At 44.9% G+C, this 18906-nt stretch overlaps 1 protein-coding gene across 2 annotated transcripts in view; it reads right to left on the minus strand.

Moving 5' to 3' along the window:
- The window catches only part of KIAA1549L (KIAA1549 like), a 296220-nt gene that overhangs the window by 82521 nt on the left and 194793 nt on the right, over nt 1-18906 (minus strand). For both annotated transcript variants that reach the window (XM_062198042.1, XM_062198041.1), the window contains exons 6-8: nt 18573-18706; nt 10897-11059; nt 8798-8857 (exon numbers count right to left, since the gene is read on the minus strand). In XM_062198042.1, the coding sequence (XP_062054026.1) occupies nt 8798-8857; nt 10897-11059; nt 18573-18706 (357 nt within the window). The remainder of the gene's footprint in view (nt 1-8797; nt 8858-10896; nt 11060-18572; nt 18707-18906) is intronic.

Raw genomic sequence — 18906 nt, forward strand, 5'->3', positions numbered from 1 at the left:
AAGGGGATGCTCACAAGACGGACTCTGACGACTCAGCAGCCACACCCTGCCCCTGCCCTGCACCCTACCAAGGGCTACCATGCTATACCTCCTGTTAGGGCATGGCCATCCTTACGTCACTTCAGCTTCACCACTGGGGAGGAGTTAGGAACTGTTATGCACATTCTATAGATGCTAAACAGGTGAAGTGATGATGTGTCTAAGGCCACACAACTGTAACCAGCGGAGTCAGGGCTCATACCCAGGCCAGGCTTGTGTAACTTCAAAGCCAGGGCTCTTTCTTCCATGAGCTGTGACATCACTAACGCTGCTGTATTAAACTCCACTTTTATTTCAAATGAACGGTGTTGCCAAGAGTCCATATGGGAACCCAGCAGGGCTGCAAGTACAGCTAAGTGTTTCTTCCCCCCGCTTTCTGCTCAGAAGCCATGGCTCAAGGCTACCCCTATGTCATTTTTCCTTCTCAGCAGCTGTACTGAGGAATCTCAGCTCTACCCCTTCTACCAGGCCAAACCACCCCTTCCAGTGTCCTCATCACTCCCTTCGCTATGGGGCCTCTTGGGTGCCCACCTGCAAAGCTGCCCAGGGCCCTCAGCTCCTGTCTATTCCAGAGTAGGACAGCTTAATGAGTGGGCTTCCTCTCTGCTCTGGCACTTGCCTGAGGCAGTGTGCAGGCAAGGGACCAGCCCTCTGTGAGACCAAGCCCTTCTCCATAGAAAGGGATTAGGGACATGGACATCACAGCAAACATGTGCCTAATGAGCTCAGATTTCAATGAGACAGGATGTAGAAGCGGCTTAGCACAGTGCCCAGTGCATGCACGGCAACGGACCTCCTTCCTCTCCCATTCCTCCTCTCCTACCAGGCTTCAGTGAGAGCCAGGGCGCCTGAGTCCACAGGTGAGGCATTAGTGATGAAGTTCTAGGTCAGGGCTAGTGAACACTGCGGCTGTCCTAGGGCTGCTGCGGCCACTTACTATGTGGACAGTTGACATTTTCTGTCCACCTCCAAAGTCCAGTTCTCTCTCCACATCCCCTTGGGAAGCACACTTCACCTCAAAAGTACAAACTCCATCTTCAAACACAGTCATGTCTAAATTTAAAAATGCCAAAAACAATCCTCACTTCCCTAAAGAAACCAAACCTTACCAGAACTGGAAATATGATGTCAGATTTTTCATTTAAAAGAATGTTCTGTCACAGTCCAGCCAAGGATCATTAATCCCTCCCATCTACCTGGAGGTAGACATGGCTTGGAGAGGACCAACATCTTGAAGTCATGGCATCCAGTGCAAGAGGGTCTACCATGCAGCCCACATGGGGCAAGATCAAATAGTGGATAACAACAAGATACAAGAAGGATGTTTAAATGGATCAAGAGAGGAATAAAACACACAGCTGGGCCTCCGGAATGACTTATCTGAAGCCATGAATGTCAAGTGATCCCCCTGGAGGGGATAAAGCAGCTCTTTCCAGGGCCCTAGTGAGGGACTCCCAGCCCATCTGTCAGCCAAATTCCTGAAAACAAAAATGAAACACTGCGCACTGTGACAGGTCCCAGACAGGACCCCGGAATCCTCTGTGACACAGACAGCAGGCCAAGGAAGAGCAGGCCCACATCTTGGCCCCAGATGGGAAAGCCTGTGGATTTGTTGGTTCAAGGATGCTCACTCCAAGAAAATTACACGTCAAACCACTGAAGTACTACTTCTAAGTTGGCCTCTCCTGGCCTCTGGACAAGAGAGAGGGGACACAGGACAGTGGAGGGGCATCACCACAGGTTATAGTACAGGAATCTCAGTGATGATGCAAAAGAAGACACCACATAAAGAGAAGTCAACATTTTCAGGGGATGAAGAAGTTCTGGAAATGGGTAGCAGTCTTGGTTGCACGACATTGCTAATATACGTAATAGTACTGAATTGTCCACTTAAATTGGCTAAGAAATTTTATAATAAAAATAATTGAGGGGTCGGCACTGTGGTATAGTGGGTTAGGTCTCTGCCTGTAGTGCTGAAGTCCCATATGGGCGCTGGTTCGTGACCCAGTCACTCCTCTTCTGATCTGGCTCTCTGCTGTGCCCTGGGAAGGCAGCAGAGGATGGCTCAAGCGCTTGAACCCCTGCACCCATGTGGGAGACCCAGAAGAAGCTCCTGGTTCCTGGCTTCAGATCAGTGCAGCTCTGGCTGTTGCAGCCATCTGGGGAGTGAACCAGCAGATGGGAGACCTGTCTTTCCCTCTCACTGTCTGTAACTCTACCTCTCAAATAAATAAATAAAATCTTAAAAAAAAAAAAGAAAGAAATTGGGGGAGAGAAAAAGGGAGTGCAGATGGATGTGGGAACATCCCACAGGTTACAGTGAATCAATAAGAGGATAATTGTCACATGCCTCATCGCAGGCATTTGCAGAGAGAAGGATGGGTTCTTTCAGAAGCAGCTGAGGAAGAGTTAGAGGCAGGGGCCTGGATCTGAGTCCTGGCTTGTGCAGACTGAGTGCTCTTGGGGAAGTTGCTGAGTTTCTCTGGGCCTCAGTCCCTGCTCTCCTCCTGATTATGCTTTGTCAAGAACAGACTGTTCAATTGAAAAATGCTTCTTGGGTCAGGCAATAAGGCATTGACAGGAGGCCAATAAATGGAGCTGTCTTTGCTGTCACAAGGTGCCCACTGCTTTGCAAGACACATCCTGACCAGAGGCAGGAGAAGCATGGAAATGAGCCCAGGACATGTTCAGCTCCCTGCTCTGAGCAGAGCTCAGGCCTCGGTCTCCCTGGCCCTCTTTGCCCACCCCGAGGGTGGGGGACAAGGCTGTGCACACACAACTCTCTCAGGGGCCCAGAAGCTGCAGAGTTGTGGCAACCAGAGCCCCTCGACAGATCACCCAGAGCCCTAGCCTCCCATCCTGTGCCACCACTGGAGGACAGCAAGCTCCCCGCTGTGTTCAAAGCTCTGTCTGCAAGATTCCATGGATTTTTCCATCACTGTTCTCTTACTCCTCCTGTATGCACTATTCGTCACATCGATCTATCACAGAAATTTTCTGTGTGACATGGACATTCAGACCCAAACATCAACCGATTGTTAAATATCTACTTAGGTTCCTCATGACTACCTACAGGCACACTGGGACCTAAAGGTCAAACGAGCAGGCCTGGCTCAATTTGCTGTCCTCAGACTAAACTGTTTCATTGTGGTTGAATCCTACACATTCGGAGCTGCAAGAATCTCAGTGCTCAGTTCATAGAAGAACCTCTTCCCCATTCTAAAGGGGACACATGAAGTCCAGAGTGCCTGGGGGACTTGCTCAACGACACATCAGGTTGGCAAATAGCAGAGCTGAGACCAGATCGCTAGGTCTGGGATATTTGGACTCTGGTGGATGGAACAGAGATGGTTTAAGAAACTGGAGCTGGGCTCTCACCTGTCAGGCAGCAGTGTTGAGTCTGTATGTTGCTTTTTTGCCTCATGTGTACAAACCCAACTGCAGGACCCCGGATGGCAAAGTAGCCCCTAGGTTCCCTATGAAGAGGGACTGCAAGAGTCACCCTGCACCAGTGATTTCCCATCAAGGAGGGACCTACTTTCTGGGAGAGGAGAACATGCTCAATAGAAATTTCACTGGAGAATACGTCAGGGTTGTACAATACACAAACCATAGAAAAGGGAGTTGCTCCAAATCCTCCTGGCTCTTAGCAATGGGCAGAAGACCCACACCCCATTAGTGTCTTGGAGTCAATGCTGGACAAGTCTATCTCAACACTCAATACCCTGTCCCTTCTGGAAGTGACGGGACAGGTTGGTGGTAGTCACAGGTCAAACAGAAGGCAGAAGGGTCACTCTGACACCTGATTCCAGCCCTTCCAAAAAAGCACTAACCAACTGACCCAACGAGCCCCAAATACAGAGATGGAGGCCCTCACTCCCAACAGCACCCTGGGTGGTGTAAGCACCAGGAAGGCCCTGAAGACAAAGTAGCCAGCTTTCTCTTACACCATCAAGACAGAGGAAGGATAAGACATAGGCAGAGGAGGAAAAAATGACCCAGGAGAAGGTCAAGTACAGCCTATATTGAAGTGAGGCTGTGTTCGCCTTTAACGTAAGCTCTGAAGTTTATAGAAGGGGAGAAATACCTGCAGGTTTCCCACTCCATTCCTTGAAGAGGAAACATGATTTTGTAAATGTTACATAACCAGCTAGCTCCAAAATTGTGTTGCTGGGTTACCATCATCTCTCTCCTGGGCATACACTCCAGTGAGTTGTCGTATGATTATTGTTATTTTCAATGCATTTCTTCATTTGCTTTCTTAGCAGGTAAAACAATCTCTGCCTATCTATGGCTCTGCATGGGGGAAGGACATGGAATTTTCTGCCACTTAGATGAGGCCTTGAGCAGTCTTCATCAAGCAGGGATATGCACTCCCTATCAGTATTTCAGGCAGCAGCCCATCTGTTTCGGCCAGCAAGTGAGGGAGGGGACGTGAGAGGGAAGGAGGGAGGCTGACACCAGCACACCGCCCAGGCACATCTTCTTGGACCTGTGGGATCTTCCCCCCTCTTTGTTAAGGGCTAAATTTTCTCCATCCAAATTCATTGTTGAAGTCCTAACACTCAGAATGTGACTACATTTAGAGACAGGATCTTTAAAAGGCAATGAAGTTCCAATGGAGCCATCAGAGCAGGACCTAAATCCAGTGTGGCTGACTAGGGTTCAGACACCCACAGAGGTAGACCATAGCTACAGGGAGAAGAAAGTTGTCTGCAAGCCGAGGAGAGAGGCCTCCTGAGAAGCCACATCTGGGACACCTTGATCTCAGTCTTGCAACCTCCAGAGCAGCAAGCAAGTCCACGTGTGCTGTGTAAGGCGCCTGCGCTGTGGGGCTTTGTCGTGGTAACCCCTGGAGACTCTCACACCTCTCCAATGACCCTTCCTCTTCTCTCCTGGGCTGCTCACTCAGCCTCCTACCAACATCTTCCTTCTCCCTTGCACTTGATCCTTGTTTCTCTCATTTTCTGAGCTATTGCCTGGCTTTTGAAAAACTGAAACAAGAACTTCTTTGCTGCTTCACAAAGCTCAGCTGCAAAATGTCAAGGGGAAAAAAAAAAGGAGAAAACACCACCCAAACACCCTCCTACTCCCATCCGCCCTCACTGTCAGGCCACTCCAGGACAAGTGTGGGTGTAGAACTCATGCCAGGGAGGGAGACAAGTACATGCCCGTCACTCCCTGGCTTTAATTGGGGTTTTATGGGGCAGTGCACAAGAGCTGACCCCCAAGGAGCACAGAGCCAATTACATGGGCAGGCCCTAGACATGCGCTTGTGAACACTGTAACTCCTCTCTGGTCCACTTTTTCTGCAAGAGACTCTGGGTAGGGACTTTAAAGGGAGCTGCTTGAATGGTTTCTCTACTATTCATCCTCAGCTTACTCCATCCACTTCTGGTCCTGTAGAAGTAACCCCCTGAAAGGTGCCAATCCTATCGCTGCAGGCTATGCAGCTCTAAAACACAAATCAAGGAGAGAGACCAAGATGGCAGAATAGGGAGGGAGCTTACTGCTCTAATCTAGAAAACAGTAAAAAAAAAAAAAAAAAAAACAAAACAAAAAACACATGAGAGCGTGAAATCTCAGGGAAGAGCTGGGTAGAAAACAGCAGAGGAAACTCCATGTAAATTAGAAGGACACCGTAGATCTACATGGAGGGTGTGGGCATGCACAACTCACATCTCCAGCAGCCAAGAGCCTCAGCACCAGCTTTGGAGAGTGAGGTGAAACCAGACTGCAGCAGCCCAAGCCACTGGTGATAAAGCTGTGGTAAGAGCCTGGCATGTGTCCAGCTTTAGAACCTTGTGGGGGACAGCGTACCTGCTAACCTAGAGGAAAAAAATGGGGGCACATTTCTCTTTTCCCTACCACCTGGCATCAAAGAGGGGGATGGTGCCATTTTGGGCATACATAATAGCTTCCCCAGCACCTGTCCATGTGCCCAGCAACCATCTGAGCAGAGACGCCTGAGTCTGGCTGGGAGAACTGACAGGGGGCTGGGTGCTCGTGATTGTGGGAGCCTTGTGTACTGGGACTGTGAAAACACTGTGGCTACATGGGAGGACACAGGGTGTGGCTAGATCTTCGGGCAGTCACTGTGGGTGACTCCACATGCTCAGGGCTCCCTGATTCCCTGGTGAGGGTCATTGCTGCAAGATCTGTGCTCACATTGAGGACTGTACAGATCCAGTGTATGGTTCTTGTGGCAGCATGAAGGAATATTATACCCACTGGGGCTCCTTGGAGGAAAGGAGGTAAGCATGAGACTACACCAATAAAGCAGATTAAACCTCCCCTCTGGTAAAAAAAAAAAAGAGAGAGAGAGAGAGAGAAAGATTTACCACCCAATTTGGGAGTCACCTTGGACACTCCTCTCACCCTGTAGCACTGAGCAGAACTCCTTGGCCACACTCAGCACATGCCTCAGGATATTAACTAAAAGAGCAGGCACTCCACTAAGCCACAGAGGCATAATCCAAAGATAAAAGCCATCACTGGGGGGAAGAAAAAACAAGTACCTCCACAAATGCCTAAAAATAAATGCAACAGTTCAAGAAACAAGAATAAGAAGGACAACATGATGCCTCCAAAGGACCACAACAACACTTCAATACTAGAATGAGAAGATGAAGAAATTGAAAAAACGCCAGAAACAGAATTCACAAAATTAATCATACAATTACTTAGAAGTAATCAGAAGCAAATCCATGCATTAAATCCATACATGACATGAATGAATATTTTTCCCATGAATTTGAGATTTTAAAGAGAAATCAAAATGAAATATTGGAAATGAAGAATTCAATAGAACAAATAAAAATGCAGTGGAAAGACTTAACAACAGATTTGGTAAGGCAGAAGAAAGAATATCCAAGTTAGAAGACAAATCTCTGGAAATTTTACAGTTAGACAAAAAAAAAAAAAGAAGAAACAGAAATTAGAAAACTAAAAAACAGTGTTGGAGATTTATGGGATACTATCAGATGACCCAATATACAGATATTAGGGGTTCCTGAAGGCGTGGAAAGACAAAATGGATTAGAAGGTCTTTTTAGTGAAATAATTATAGAAAACTTCTCTTATTTGAAGAAAGAAAGGGATGTCCAAGTACAGGAAGCACACAGAACTCCTAACCAACATGACCAGAAAAGATCTTTACCACAACACATTGTAGTCAAATTCTCCACAGTAAAACAAAAAGAAAAGATTCTAAAATGTGCATGAAAGAAATGCCAGATTACTTTCAGAGAATCCCCAATTAGACTCAGAGCAGACTTCTCATCAGACATCCTACAGGCTAGGAGAGAATGGTGAGATATATTCCAAGTCTTAAGAAAAAAACTGTCAACCCAGGATAATATACCCTGCAAAGCTCTCATTTATGTTTGAAGGTGAAATAAAGACCTTCCACAACAAACAGAAATTGAAAGAATTTGTCACCACTCATCCAGCCTTACAAAAGATGCTTAAGGATGTGCAGTACACAGAAACACAGAAACATGGTCATCACTATGAAAGAAAGTGAAGGCAGAAGATCCCCCAGTAAAAGTACAAAGGAAATCAAAAGTAAAAAATAGGAATATTTATGGGAAAGTGGCAGGACCAAGTTGTTACTTATCAATAGTCACTTTGAATGTAAATGGTCTCAACTCTCCAGTTAAAAGACACAGACTGGCTGAATGGATTAAAAAACAAAACCCATCTATTTTCTGCCTACAAGAAATATATCTCACCAACAAAGATACATGCAGACTGAAAGTGAAAGGATAGAAAAAGATATTCCATGCTAACAGAAACCAAAAAAGGTCAGGTGTAGCCATCCTAATATCAGACAAAATAGACTTTAACACAAAAACTGTTAAAAGAGACAAAAAAGGGGCACTATGTAATGAGTAAGGGATCAATTCAACCAGAAGATTTAACTATTAGAAACATATATGCACCTAATTACAGGGTACCTGGCTATTTAAAAGAAATGTTAAAGGACCTAAAGGGAGACATAGACTCAAATACAATAGAAATGGGGGACTTCAATTCCCTACTTTCAGCAATGGACAGAACAACCAGACAGAAATTCAGCAAGCAAGCAACAGTTAATCAACACTACATAGCAATTGAACCTAATGGATCTCTACAGAACTTTTCATCCTACAGTTGCAGAATACACATTCATCTCACCAGTGCATGGAACTTTCTCTAGGATAGACCACATGCTAGCCCATAAAGCAAGTCTCATCAAATTAAAAAAAATCAAAATCATACCATGCATTTTCTCTGACCACAATGGAATGAAGCTGGAAATCAACAACTCAAGAATCTCTAGAACATACCAAACACATGGAGACTGAATAACATGCTCCTGAATGAACAGTGGGACATAGAAAAAAAATCAAATGAAAAATTAAAAAAAAACTGTTGATGAACAGTTTTTTTAATACTATTGTTGAACACTTTACTTAGTATAATCTGTGTATAAAGTTAATTGAAAATAGATTTTGGTAAAAAATAAGAATAGGAATAGGAGAGGGAGGAGGAAGAAAGATGGGAGAACAGGTAGGAAGAGTCACTATGTTCCTAAAGTTGTATTTATGAAATGCATGACATTTTTATACCTTAAATAAAAAGTTTCTGAGGGAAAGAAAAAAATATATAAAACAATTATCAAAAAAGCCCCCCCCAAAAAAAAACAAAACACACACACACAAACTAAGCCACGAGCCAGCACAAAGAGGAGAAAAATAACAGAACAAGATATTACCTGTAATTACCCAGTAGTCTCTGGTAGTTTCTGATATATCAAGGTTGGGATATTCCAGGGCTAAAACAAACCAGAAACACACAAAATTACTTTTATAGGCTTTATGTGTAAATATTGTCAAAAGAATTTAACATAAAGTGAAAAATAGCAAGCAGCTAAATCCTGCTTTATTGTTCTTGGGAACTGACATACAGGATAAACTCTCAGGCTGCTTAGAAAATGAAAAGACTTGGGGCCGGCCTTGTGGCATAGCATGTGAAGCTGCTGCCCGAGATGCTGGCATCCTATATGGGTGCCAGTTTGAGATCCAGCTGCTCCACTTTCAATCCAGCTCCCTGCTAATGTGCTTGGGCCCCTGCACCCATGTGGCTCCTGCACCTGGCTCCTAGCTTCAGCCTGGCACAGTCCCGACCGTTGCGGCCATTTGGGGAGTGACCCAGCAGGTGGAATATTCTCTCTCTCTCTCTCTCTCTCTAACTCCAACTTTCAAACAAATAAAATAAGTCTTTGAAAAAAAAAAAGACTGTCAATAGCTAACTTTCAAATGAAGAATTTTCTAGGGTTTGTGGGTTTTGTCTCTCACAGCTAGAACCTGTCTTAGCTGTAGTTTTCTCTTTAAAAGTTATAACAACCATCACTAACATTTTTAGGGATAAGTATCTCTTGAGTGGATTTCTCCAATTTCAAGAACTTGAAGTTCAGTAGCTGAGTGCTTCTAACAAAGTATGGTGACTATTGGTGTTAATGCATGCACAGAACTCACTTCAGTTGGTGCTCAATTATCTTAGTCGCTGTTATTATCTGAATATCAAAGGGATGGAAGAAAGTCAATTCTGCACATGCTGCCATGTGACATCCCACCATCTTTCACAAAATCATCTTTTCCATAAACTCAAGAGTGATCTTTTCATACTATATGGAAGTTGGTCAAAGTTTGCCAAAAAATGCTTAGTGGCTACTATGTGCTAACTATATTTGCGTACATTATCTCATTTAGTTACAGTGTCAAAAATAACCGCAAGAGGAAATTGAGATAATCTTTGCCAATATATTTTTTAAAGATTTATTTATTAATTTGAAAGTCAGAGTTACACACACACACAGAGAGAGAGAGAGAGAGAGGTCCTCCATCTGATGGTTCACTCCCCAGCTGGCCACAACAGCTGGAGCTGCGCTGATCTGAAGCCAGGAGCCAGGAGCTTCCTCCAAGTCTCCTATGCAGGTGTAGGGACCCAAGGACCTGGGCCAACTTCCACTGCTTTCCCAGGCCACAGCAGAGAGCTGGATCAGAAGTGGAGCAGCTGGGTCTCGAACCACATGGGATGCTGGTGCTTCAGCCAGGGCATCAACCTACTGCACCCCAGCGCCGGTCCCAACATTAAAAAAAAAAAAAAAAAAAAACCTTTCCCAGTAACCTTGGGAAATGTAAAAATGATTGAGAGAACAAATCTTTACTTCCTTTGGCTATCAAGTAAGTGTTTGGATACAAAAAGTAGGCTGCATTGTCTTTAAAGTCTATGCCTCCTGCATGGTAATGAGAATTATGTAACCAGAGCATTAGAGGAAGACAAGGCCACAAGACTTCTTGAAGTAAAATCATGACATTGATTGCAAATGAGCTGCATTATGGTCTCTCCAGCCAGGGCAGGGGCAGAAGGTCTGGAAACATTTGCAAATGGTAGAAGTGGGAGAAAACCATAGCAACCCTGATTGCTCCAAGGACAGATACCCTAGTAGACAATTCTGGAAGCTCAGACTGCGTGTGGTCAAATCCCAGGTCCCACGTCTCACCAGCTATGTGAGACTGGGGATCTGGAAAGACTCCTTGGAGCGTCGGTTTTCTTGTCTTCACAATGGTGTCAATTCTGTACCTACCCCACAAGGTGGTTGTGAGGATTTGAGGAGATAAGAGACATGTTAAAGCTGAAAGCGCTTTGCCAGTGCTTTCAATGTGCAGTCAACTTGTCATTAGTTAACTCCAATGCATTGCCTATTCCAGCTCTCGTTTCATGCTAGAAGAGGCAGTATGTGGATATCTGCTGGATAGAGAAAGCTCCAGGGGACACGGCTGGGTCCCCAGATGAGGCGGATATACTCACGTTCAGCGATGGTGAGCGGCGGGTAGGTGAGGTAGAATCCCACCAGCTCAGCTGAGAGCTGGCTGAGGAGGCTGCTGGCCACAGTGCCGTTGAGGAAGGTGCTCTGATTGCCCACGACGTACAGCAAGGTGACTGCCTGCGAGGCGTTGGATGTGCTCACGACCTGAATCGACACAGGAGGAAAGGGGAGGGCGACGTGCCAAGTGAGAGGAAGGTCTGCTTCCCAGCGGCCATGGGAGGAGAAGTTTCAGAGAAGTTGAGGGGGGGAATGAAAGGCAGGACGGGAAAATAGCAAGGAAGAGACAAGAATAACAACGATCATTTACAGACTGTTCACTGCACACCAGGAGCTGTGCTAAGGGCCTCGTCTGCTCTCCTCCTCACCACAACCCCAGGACATGGATGCAGTCACAACTCCCTTTTACGGATGATGAGACAGAGGCCCCGAATGAGCAAGGGACCTGCCTAAGGTCACACAGCTAGCCAGGGACAGCCAGGGCAGTATGACTTCAGCTTCTTAACCATTCGTGTGCAGACTGCTTCCGGGAACTCAATTGTTTTAGGTGACTTTATGATTCTGAAAATATAAAATAGAGCATGGGGATGTCAGATGAAGGTGACCTCAACTGCTCAGACAGAAAAGGCTGAAGTCAAACTTCTAGGGAATTTTAAAGCTGAAAGCTCCAGCAACGTACAGAGCTGATCACCAATTTAGTTGCAGGGTGACTGAATCTGATTATAAAAGGAATTTGGAGATATAAAATATGGTCTTTACGGGACAATCACATTCCTGTGGCCTTTTAATTCAATATAGAACATATAGAAAACCCTATGAGGTCGCATGGTTTTCTTCTCGCATTTTACCAGAGTTGGTTTTTTAGTGCTGGAAAATGAAGTTTTCTGGGTCAATGTACAGATAAAAATATCCCACAGATGAGATTTAAAAGAAACACAAGCAGTAGGGAGCTATTCGACTTGGTGAGGCATTTTTTTTGGCGAGTTCTGTGCTGGGGGTCTGACTTCTCTTTTCAGGTCCACTTGCTGTCCTGCTCCATGTCCCCAGAGGCTGACCCTTGGGGCCACCTCACTGGGTGCCTTTGCCTTCTGGCTTCAGATAATGGGGGCCTGGGAAGACGTGGGAGTGAGGAAGAGCCATAAGGTCCTGGTGCTCATGCTGAGACTCCTTCCCTGTAGGGCCAGCCAGGAATGCTCCCTCCCTTGACCCCAGCCGGGCCCCATGGCTTCAGCTGTGGGTGCTGCACTGTCTCTGCCTACATTTCTACAAAGAGTGCCTTTTGTCGAACAATCCTCAAATTACCTTCCTTTGCACGCCCCTCTCTCTGCTGCCAACGCAGACTGACACCCAGTCTTTTTCAGACCTTCGCATGCTCAGACATAAAGAGCCCTGCCACTTTCCTCTTAAACCTGGCTTTGAAGGAGACTGTCAAGAATAGCTTCCTTACTTTCTCTCCCTCTCCTCCCCAAACGTGGAAATTCCTTTTTAACTCTCTAACCCAGAGCCTGCATTCCCACAATTCAGAGTTCACATGTTCACATTTCTGCTCCATTCTTATTCTCTCTGGACATAGTTCTGGAATATGGCTCAGCCCAGGGTTCCAAAAGAAAAACACTTCCTTCTGAATGGTTCAATTCATACTGCCACCTAAAAAGTAATGACTAAAATATTAGTGACTTTAAATCTTTATCTGTACAATGAACATTCTGGTTTTTCACCTTTCAACAAAACTAAATCTCACTGGACTCCAAGTAAGCCTATGAAGCCAATGATTTGCACAGCTCTGCCCACAATACACTCAACCAGGTAAATTGTTCTCGTTTTTACCATTGTGGCAAAATATACAGAAATATAATGTACCATTTTAACCATTTTTAACTGTTTATTTCGGCAGTATGAAATACATACACATGTTGTGCAAGCATCAACCACCATCCATCTCCGGAATGTCTTCATCATCCCAAACTGAAACTCTGCCCATTAACAACTCCTAACTTCTCCCTCCCCACAGCCATGGCAACCACCATTCTACTTCCTAGATACCTCTTACAAGTGGGAGCCTTTACAGTGAGTAATTTGTCAACTCTAGATACCTCTTGTAAGGCTGGCTTATTTTAGCTAGCAAAGTCCTCAAGGTTCATCTACACTGTGGCATCAGGATGTCCATCCTTTTCAAAGGCAGAATACTTTTCCTTGGTGTGTATACGCCACCTTTGTTTATCCAGTCCTCCACTGAAGGGCACTGGGTTGCTTCCACCTTTTAGCTGCTGTGAATAATTCTGTTTTGGATGTGGTGGACAAATACCTGCTTGAGTTCAAACCTTCAATGGTTTTTGGTATACACCCAGAAATAGAATTGCTGGCTCATGTTGTGATTCCACATTTACATTTTTTTTTTTTTTAGGAACCACCACACTGCTTTCTGCAGTGGCTGCAGCATTTGACATTTATACTAGCAACGCACAGAATTTCAATTTGTCCACATCTTCATTAACGCTATTTCCTGACTTTTTTTTTTAGGATACTAATAGATGTGAAGTTGTATCCCATGGTTTTGCTTTGCATTTCTTCAGTGTTTAATGATGTAGAGTATATTTTTTGCACTTACTTTATAACTGTTTTTGGAGCTATTTCTAAGTCTTCTGCCATTTCTTAATGTATTTTTATTGTTGACTTTAAGGAGTTCTTTATATGTTATGATGTTAACCATTTATCAATATACAACATGCAAATATCTTTTTTATTCTGTGCATTGCCATTTTGCTCTGTGGATAGTGTCCTGCGCTTTTGGTGTCACATCTAACAAATCATTTTCAAGTCCAATGTCATGAAGTTTTCCCCCTATGTTTTCCTCTAAGAGTCCTATGGTTTTAGTTCTTGAATTTAGTTCAATCCATGCTGAGTTGTTTTTGTTGGACAGTCAGGTAGGGCCCATCTTCCTTCTTCTGCATGCAAATGTCCCACTTCCCTATGTGTTGAGATGGCTCCCCTTTCCACCCCCTAGTTAGTAGCAATGGCACCCTTGTCAAAAATCACCGGGCTGAGGCAGACACTTGCCCTAGCATTTTGGCCTAGACGCCAGCTGAGGTGCCCATGTGCTATATCAGGTTGTCTGGGTTTCATTTCTGGCTCCAGCTCTCAAATCCAGTTTCCTGACAATGTGGACCCTGGGAAGTAGCATGTAATAGCTCAAGTGGTTGAGCCTCTACCACTCACGTGGGAGACCTGAATTGGCTAAATCTGACTGTCAGCTTTGGCCCAGCCCTGATTGGTCATTGCAGGCATTTAGGGAGTGAATCAGTGGATTGGAGCTCTTCCTGCCTGTCTCTGCCTCTTGAATAAATTTTCAAAAAATGAAACAAATAACTTGGACAAATGTAAAAGGTTTTATTCCTGGCTTGTCTATTCTATTCTGCTGATCTGTATGTCTGTCTTTATACCATGACTACAGTGTTTTGATTACCATAGCTTTGGAGTAAATTTTGGAACCATAAAGTATAACCCTCCAATTTGTTCTTCCTTTTCAGGGTTGCTTTGGTTATTTGTGTTCCCTCAAGATTCCATGAGTTTCAGGATAAATTTTTCTATTTATGTTTTAAAAAATGATGAAAAAAATTTTTAATGATCACTGAGATCTTGATAAGGATTACATTAAATTTGTAGATCTCTTTGGGTAGTGTTGAAATCTTTACAATATTGTCTATTAATCCATCAACACAGGATATCCTCCATTTATTTGTGTCTTCTTTAATATTTTTTTAATAGCTGAGGAAAAAGTGTGACCACTCTTGGTGGCTACTTAATATTAGCTCTAAAAGTAAAAGGTCTACCAGACTGAGACCAAGACCACAGCTCTGGTCAGCAAGTTAGGCCCTGTCACCCAGGAGAGGCAGCCCCAACACACGACACTTTGCCATCAGCTCTTTGCCCTTGGACTCTTGAAGCTTCTGAGATCATCTCTTAATTCTATTCACTTATGACATGATACCTTTGGCTAATCAGAACCACAAGCTGGGGGCCAGAGCTATGGCATAGTAGGCTAAGCCTCTGCCTGTGGCATGAACATCCCATATGGGTGCCAATTCATGTCCTAGCTCTCCTCTTCCAATCCAGTTTCCTGCTAATGGCCTGGGAAAGCAGTGGGAGATGGCCCAAGTCCTTGGGTCCCTGCACCCATGAGGCAGACCTGGAAGAAGATCCTGGCTCCTGGCTTCTGATCAGCCCAGCTCCAGCTAGTGCAGCTATTTGGAGAGTGAACCAGTGGATAGAAGACCTCTCTCTCTGTCTCTCCCTCCTCTGTCTGTAACTCTCCCAAATAAATAAATAATTAAAAAATAACTACAAGCTAAAGAAGTGAAGGCTGTTGTTTGTCTGTGTAGCATCCATTCTTCCTTCTAGGACAGCACCACAATTTTCTTGAGAAGTCACCTCTCCTCCCCTCCCCTCCCCTCCCCTCCCCTCCCCTCCCCTCCCCTCTCCTCTCCTCTCCTCTCCTCTCCTCTCCTCTCCTCTCATGTTCTTCTATGGGGCGATACCCAAGTTACAGTAGTGAGCATGTGAGCCAGCCCTACTTGCATGGGACATTTCACCTCCTTGGCCACAGTTACCAATCCAGAAGTGGGCAGAGTCAGTCCCATGAGAGCCAAGCCCAGGACTTTGACTGGAATAACATACACAGAGGGCACTGTGCTTCCACAAAACTGTGAACACTAAGGACGAGGCAAAGCTGGAGGTGCAGGAGACCACCCCATGGAAGCTGAGGATGAAGCCAGCCCAAAGCAAAGCCAGCCAAGAAATGGAGAGAGCGCTTCATGAAGAAATCGTTTGAGTGCCTGGATGCAATTACACCTGAGGGAAATAAGCTGTGAGCTTTTCAGCAGCAGGAGCCAATTTCTTCTTTTTGCTGAAGTCTTCTAAGCTTGAATCATATCACATCTCCAATTAAAACATCCTGAGTGAACTGTGATCTAGTCCCTAACACCAAAGCTATACAATTATTTTAAAGATTTAATTTATTTATTTGAAAGGCAGAGTTAAAGAGAGAGAGAGGGAGAGACAGAAGTCTTCCATCTGCTGGTTCACTCCCCAAATGGTCACAATAGCTGGGGCCAGGCCAGGCCAAGCCAAAGCCAGGAACCAGAAGTTTCATCTGTGTCTTCCATGTGTGTACAGGGGCCCAAGCACTTGTGCCATCCTCTGCTGCTTTCCCAGGTGCATTAGCAGGGAGCTGGATGGGAAATACAGCAGCCTGGACTTGAAATGATGCCAATATTGATTCAGGTGCTGCAGGCGGCAGTTTAACCTGCTGGTGCCACAGCACTGGCCCCTACAGTTTTTTGTTTTTTTTTTTTTTTGACAGGCAGAGTGGACAGTGAGAGAGAGAGACAGAGAGAAAGGTCTTCCTTGGCCATTGGTTCACCCTCCAATGGCCACCGAGGTTGGCGCGCTGTGGCCGGCGCACCGCGCTGATCCGATGGCAGGAGCCAGGTGCTTCTCCTGGTCTCCCATAGGGTGCAGGACCCAAGTACTTGGGCCATCCTCCACTGCACTCCCTGGCCACAGCAGAGAGCTGGCCTGGAAGAGGGGCATCCGGGACAGGACCAGTGCCCCGACCGGGACTAGAACCCGGTGTGCCGGCGCCGCAAGGCGGAGGATTAGCCTAGTGAGCCGCAGCACCGGCTACAGTTTTTTTTTAAAGGTCACTTTTTCAATGACTCTCAGAAAAAAAATGAATTAAATATTTATGTAGTCTTATTCCACAAAAGGAGGTGTCTTATAAATTCTATTTAATAAAATATAATGGAAGGTTATTAATTAGAAAACAAAGTCCTGGTAAAAGAGATGAAAAGTAACCCCAGATGGACGGATGCGTGCTAGGGACTGAGAGGGTTACTACATTCAGGCAACAAACTTAGCTACGGGCTTCCTGTCAGCCAACACAAAAAGCGAAATGGGGTTAATTAAGTGATCCACCCAATTAGCCATTCATTTTAAAAGCTGCTGAAATGTTTTAGAGCATCTGAAATCTACTGAGATGTAATTTTCAAATCACCTGTTGGAGTCTCTTCCAAAGAAGGTTTGTTACTTGCTTTTCAAAGCTTCATCTAGTGGCCCATAACTACCATACAACAACACAAGAGAGGCTTCTTTTTTTTTTTTTTTTTTTTTTTTTTTGACAGGCAGAGTGGATAGTGAGAGAGAGACAGAGAGAAAGGTCTTCCTTTTGCCGTTGGTTCACCCTCCAATGGCCGCCGCGGTAGCGCGCTGCGGCCGGCGCACCGCGCTGATCCGATGGCAGGAGCCAGGTGCTTCTCCTGGTCTCCCATGGCTTCTGAAGGCCAAGGGCAGCTTAGTTTTCTTGGTGTCTCTCCCAGTGCTTGACAAATAGCAGGTGCTCAGTATGTCTATGTTTCCAGAATACAATTAAAGTATGCTCTACTGCCAAGATCTAACGGGGTTCATGCACCTGTGAGGATCAGAAATCCAATCAAAAAGAAAAAGATTTCCCACCAGAGAGCTGAGTCACACTTCTTACATAAATCTTAAGTCTGTGACACATTTTTAGATCTTAAGCTAATATGAAACAAATTATAATGAGATACTTCCATCTACACTTGGATGAATCTAGAAAAGGAAAGCTGCTGGTTCAAATTAAATTGTATGCTTTCTACAGCACATTGGCTTTGCTGATAATTCACTTATGCTAAATGTCAATTTCAAAACCACCGGGTCTAATTGCGATGGCTTTAGTTCAGTAGTCAAAACACAGACATTGAATAGTGGAGTTAATTAGAGAAATTTTAAGGCTGGAAGAATATCATTAAGAAGCATCTGTCCTTGCTATGATGATATCCTTACAATTACAAAACATGGGTCTGCACCAGGCCTTTGGTGGTGAATACACTGCTCATCCAGGAGGCTGAAATATAGTACTTCAGGACTGGGGTTTTCCTGGGAAAGAATTCCTGGGTTTGCAAAAAGTTTCATTAAGGATCGAATTGCAACGCTATACTAATACTAGTGTAGCTTAGTGGATAAGGGTGTGGACTTTTGGCTCAAATCCTTGCTTCGTTCTTTACTGTGTGACCTTGGGGAAGTTTCTTAAACCCTCAGTTCCTTCTTCTGTGCAACTGGAGTAAGAATAGCTCAGAAGGACATCTTAAGTATTATGTACTTGTAAAACACTTAGCACAGTTTTTGGCACCTAGTACGCCCTCAGTATAAAATGTGTGCATGTATAAACGAGGGTTGTTGTTCATGCAGGTGTGTACAATTGAACCAAATGCAAAATACAGAACAGGCAGATCTTGGTGAGTTAGCTATGTAAGACCAACTCATTTATTTATTTCCTATCAGAACTAACATATCTAGAAGATCCTGGCCCAATTTTAAAAATAATATCTACATCAGAAAGGCCTGAGGAAGAATCACATGGGAAAAGACATATAACACGCCAAGCCATGGCAGGTGCACAGCCACACAGCTCCTCCCCTACTACAGCTGGACCCCAGACACCTTCACCAATACCATGACTGTCAACACTGCATGCCCTAAGTGCAAAGCTGCACTTACACCAAAATGGGGAGCCTGAGTCATTTCTTACCAATCAAACTTGCATTGTGATCATCTGTCAACTACACAGCCTGAAGCACCTCCCTACCTGCACCGTCAAGTTGCTTTTAGTATTCAGGACTTTGCTCTCAGCATCCTGGAAGGCCTTCTGCAGTCTCTGCTCCATAGTCTGAGCAAACTTGCAGGACTGTATGTTGTCTGATGGGCTCACGAACTGCAGCACTGCAACGAAAGTGACGGATCAGCACTCCTCAGAACTCCAAGTCTTCATCCCTTGGGTTTACCCGAAGTCATGATATAAAACAGCATGGGTTCAGATCAAGGGGAATTGGGCAAATAAACAACAGGGCCAGACAAGGTTGACTGTAGCTTTGAAAGTGACTCTCAAAATGACTTAAATCAGGGAGAATTAAAGTCATGAT

This window comes from Lepus europaeus, chromosome 7, assembly GCF_033115175.1.
Source record: "Lepus europaeus isolate LE1 chromosome 7, mLepTim1.pri, whole genome shotgun sequence".
NCBI classification, from domain to species: domain Eukaryota; kingdom Metazoa; phylum Chordata; class Mammalia; order Lagomorpha; family Leporidae; genus Lepus; species Lepus europaeus.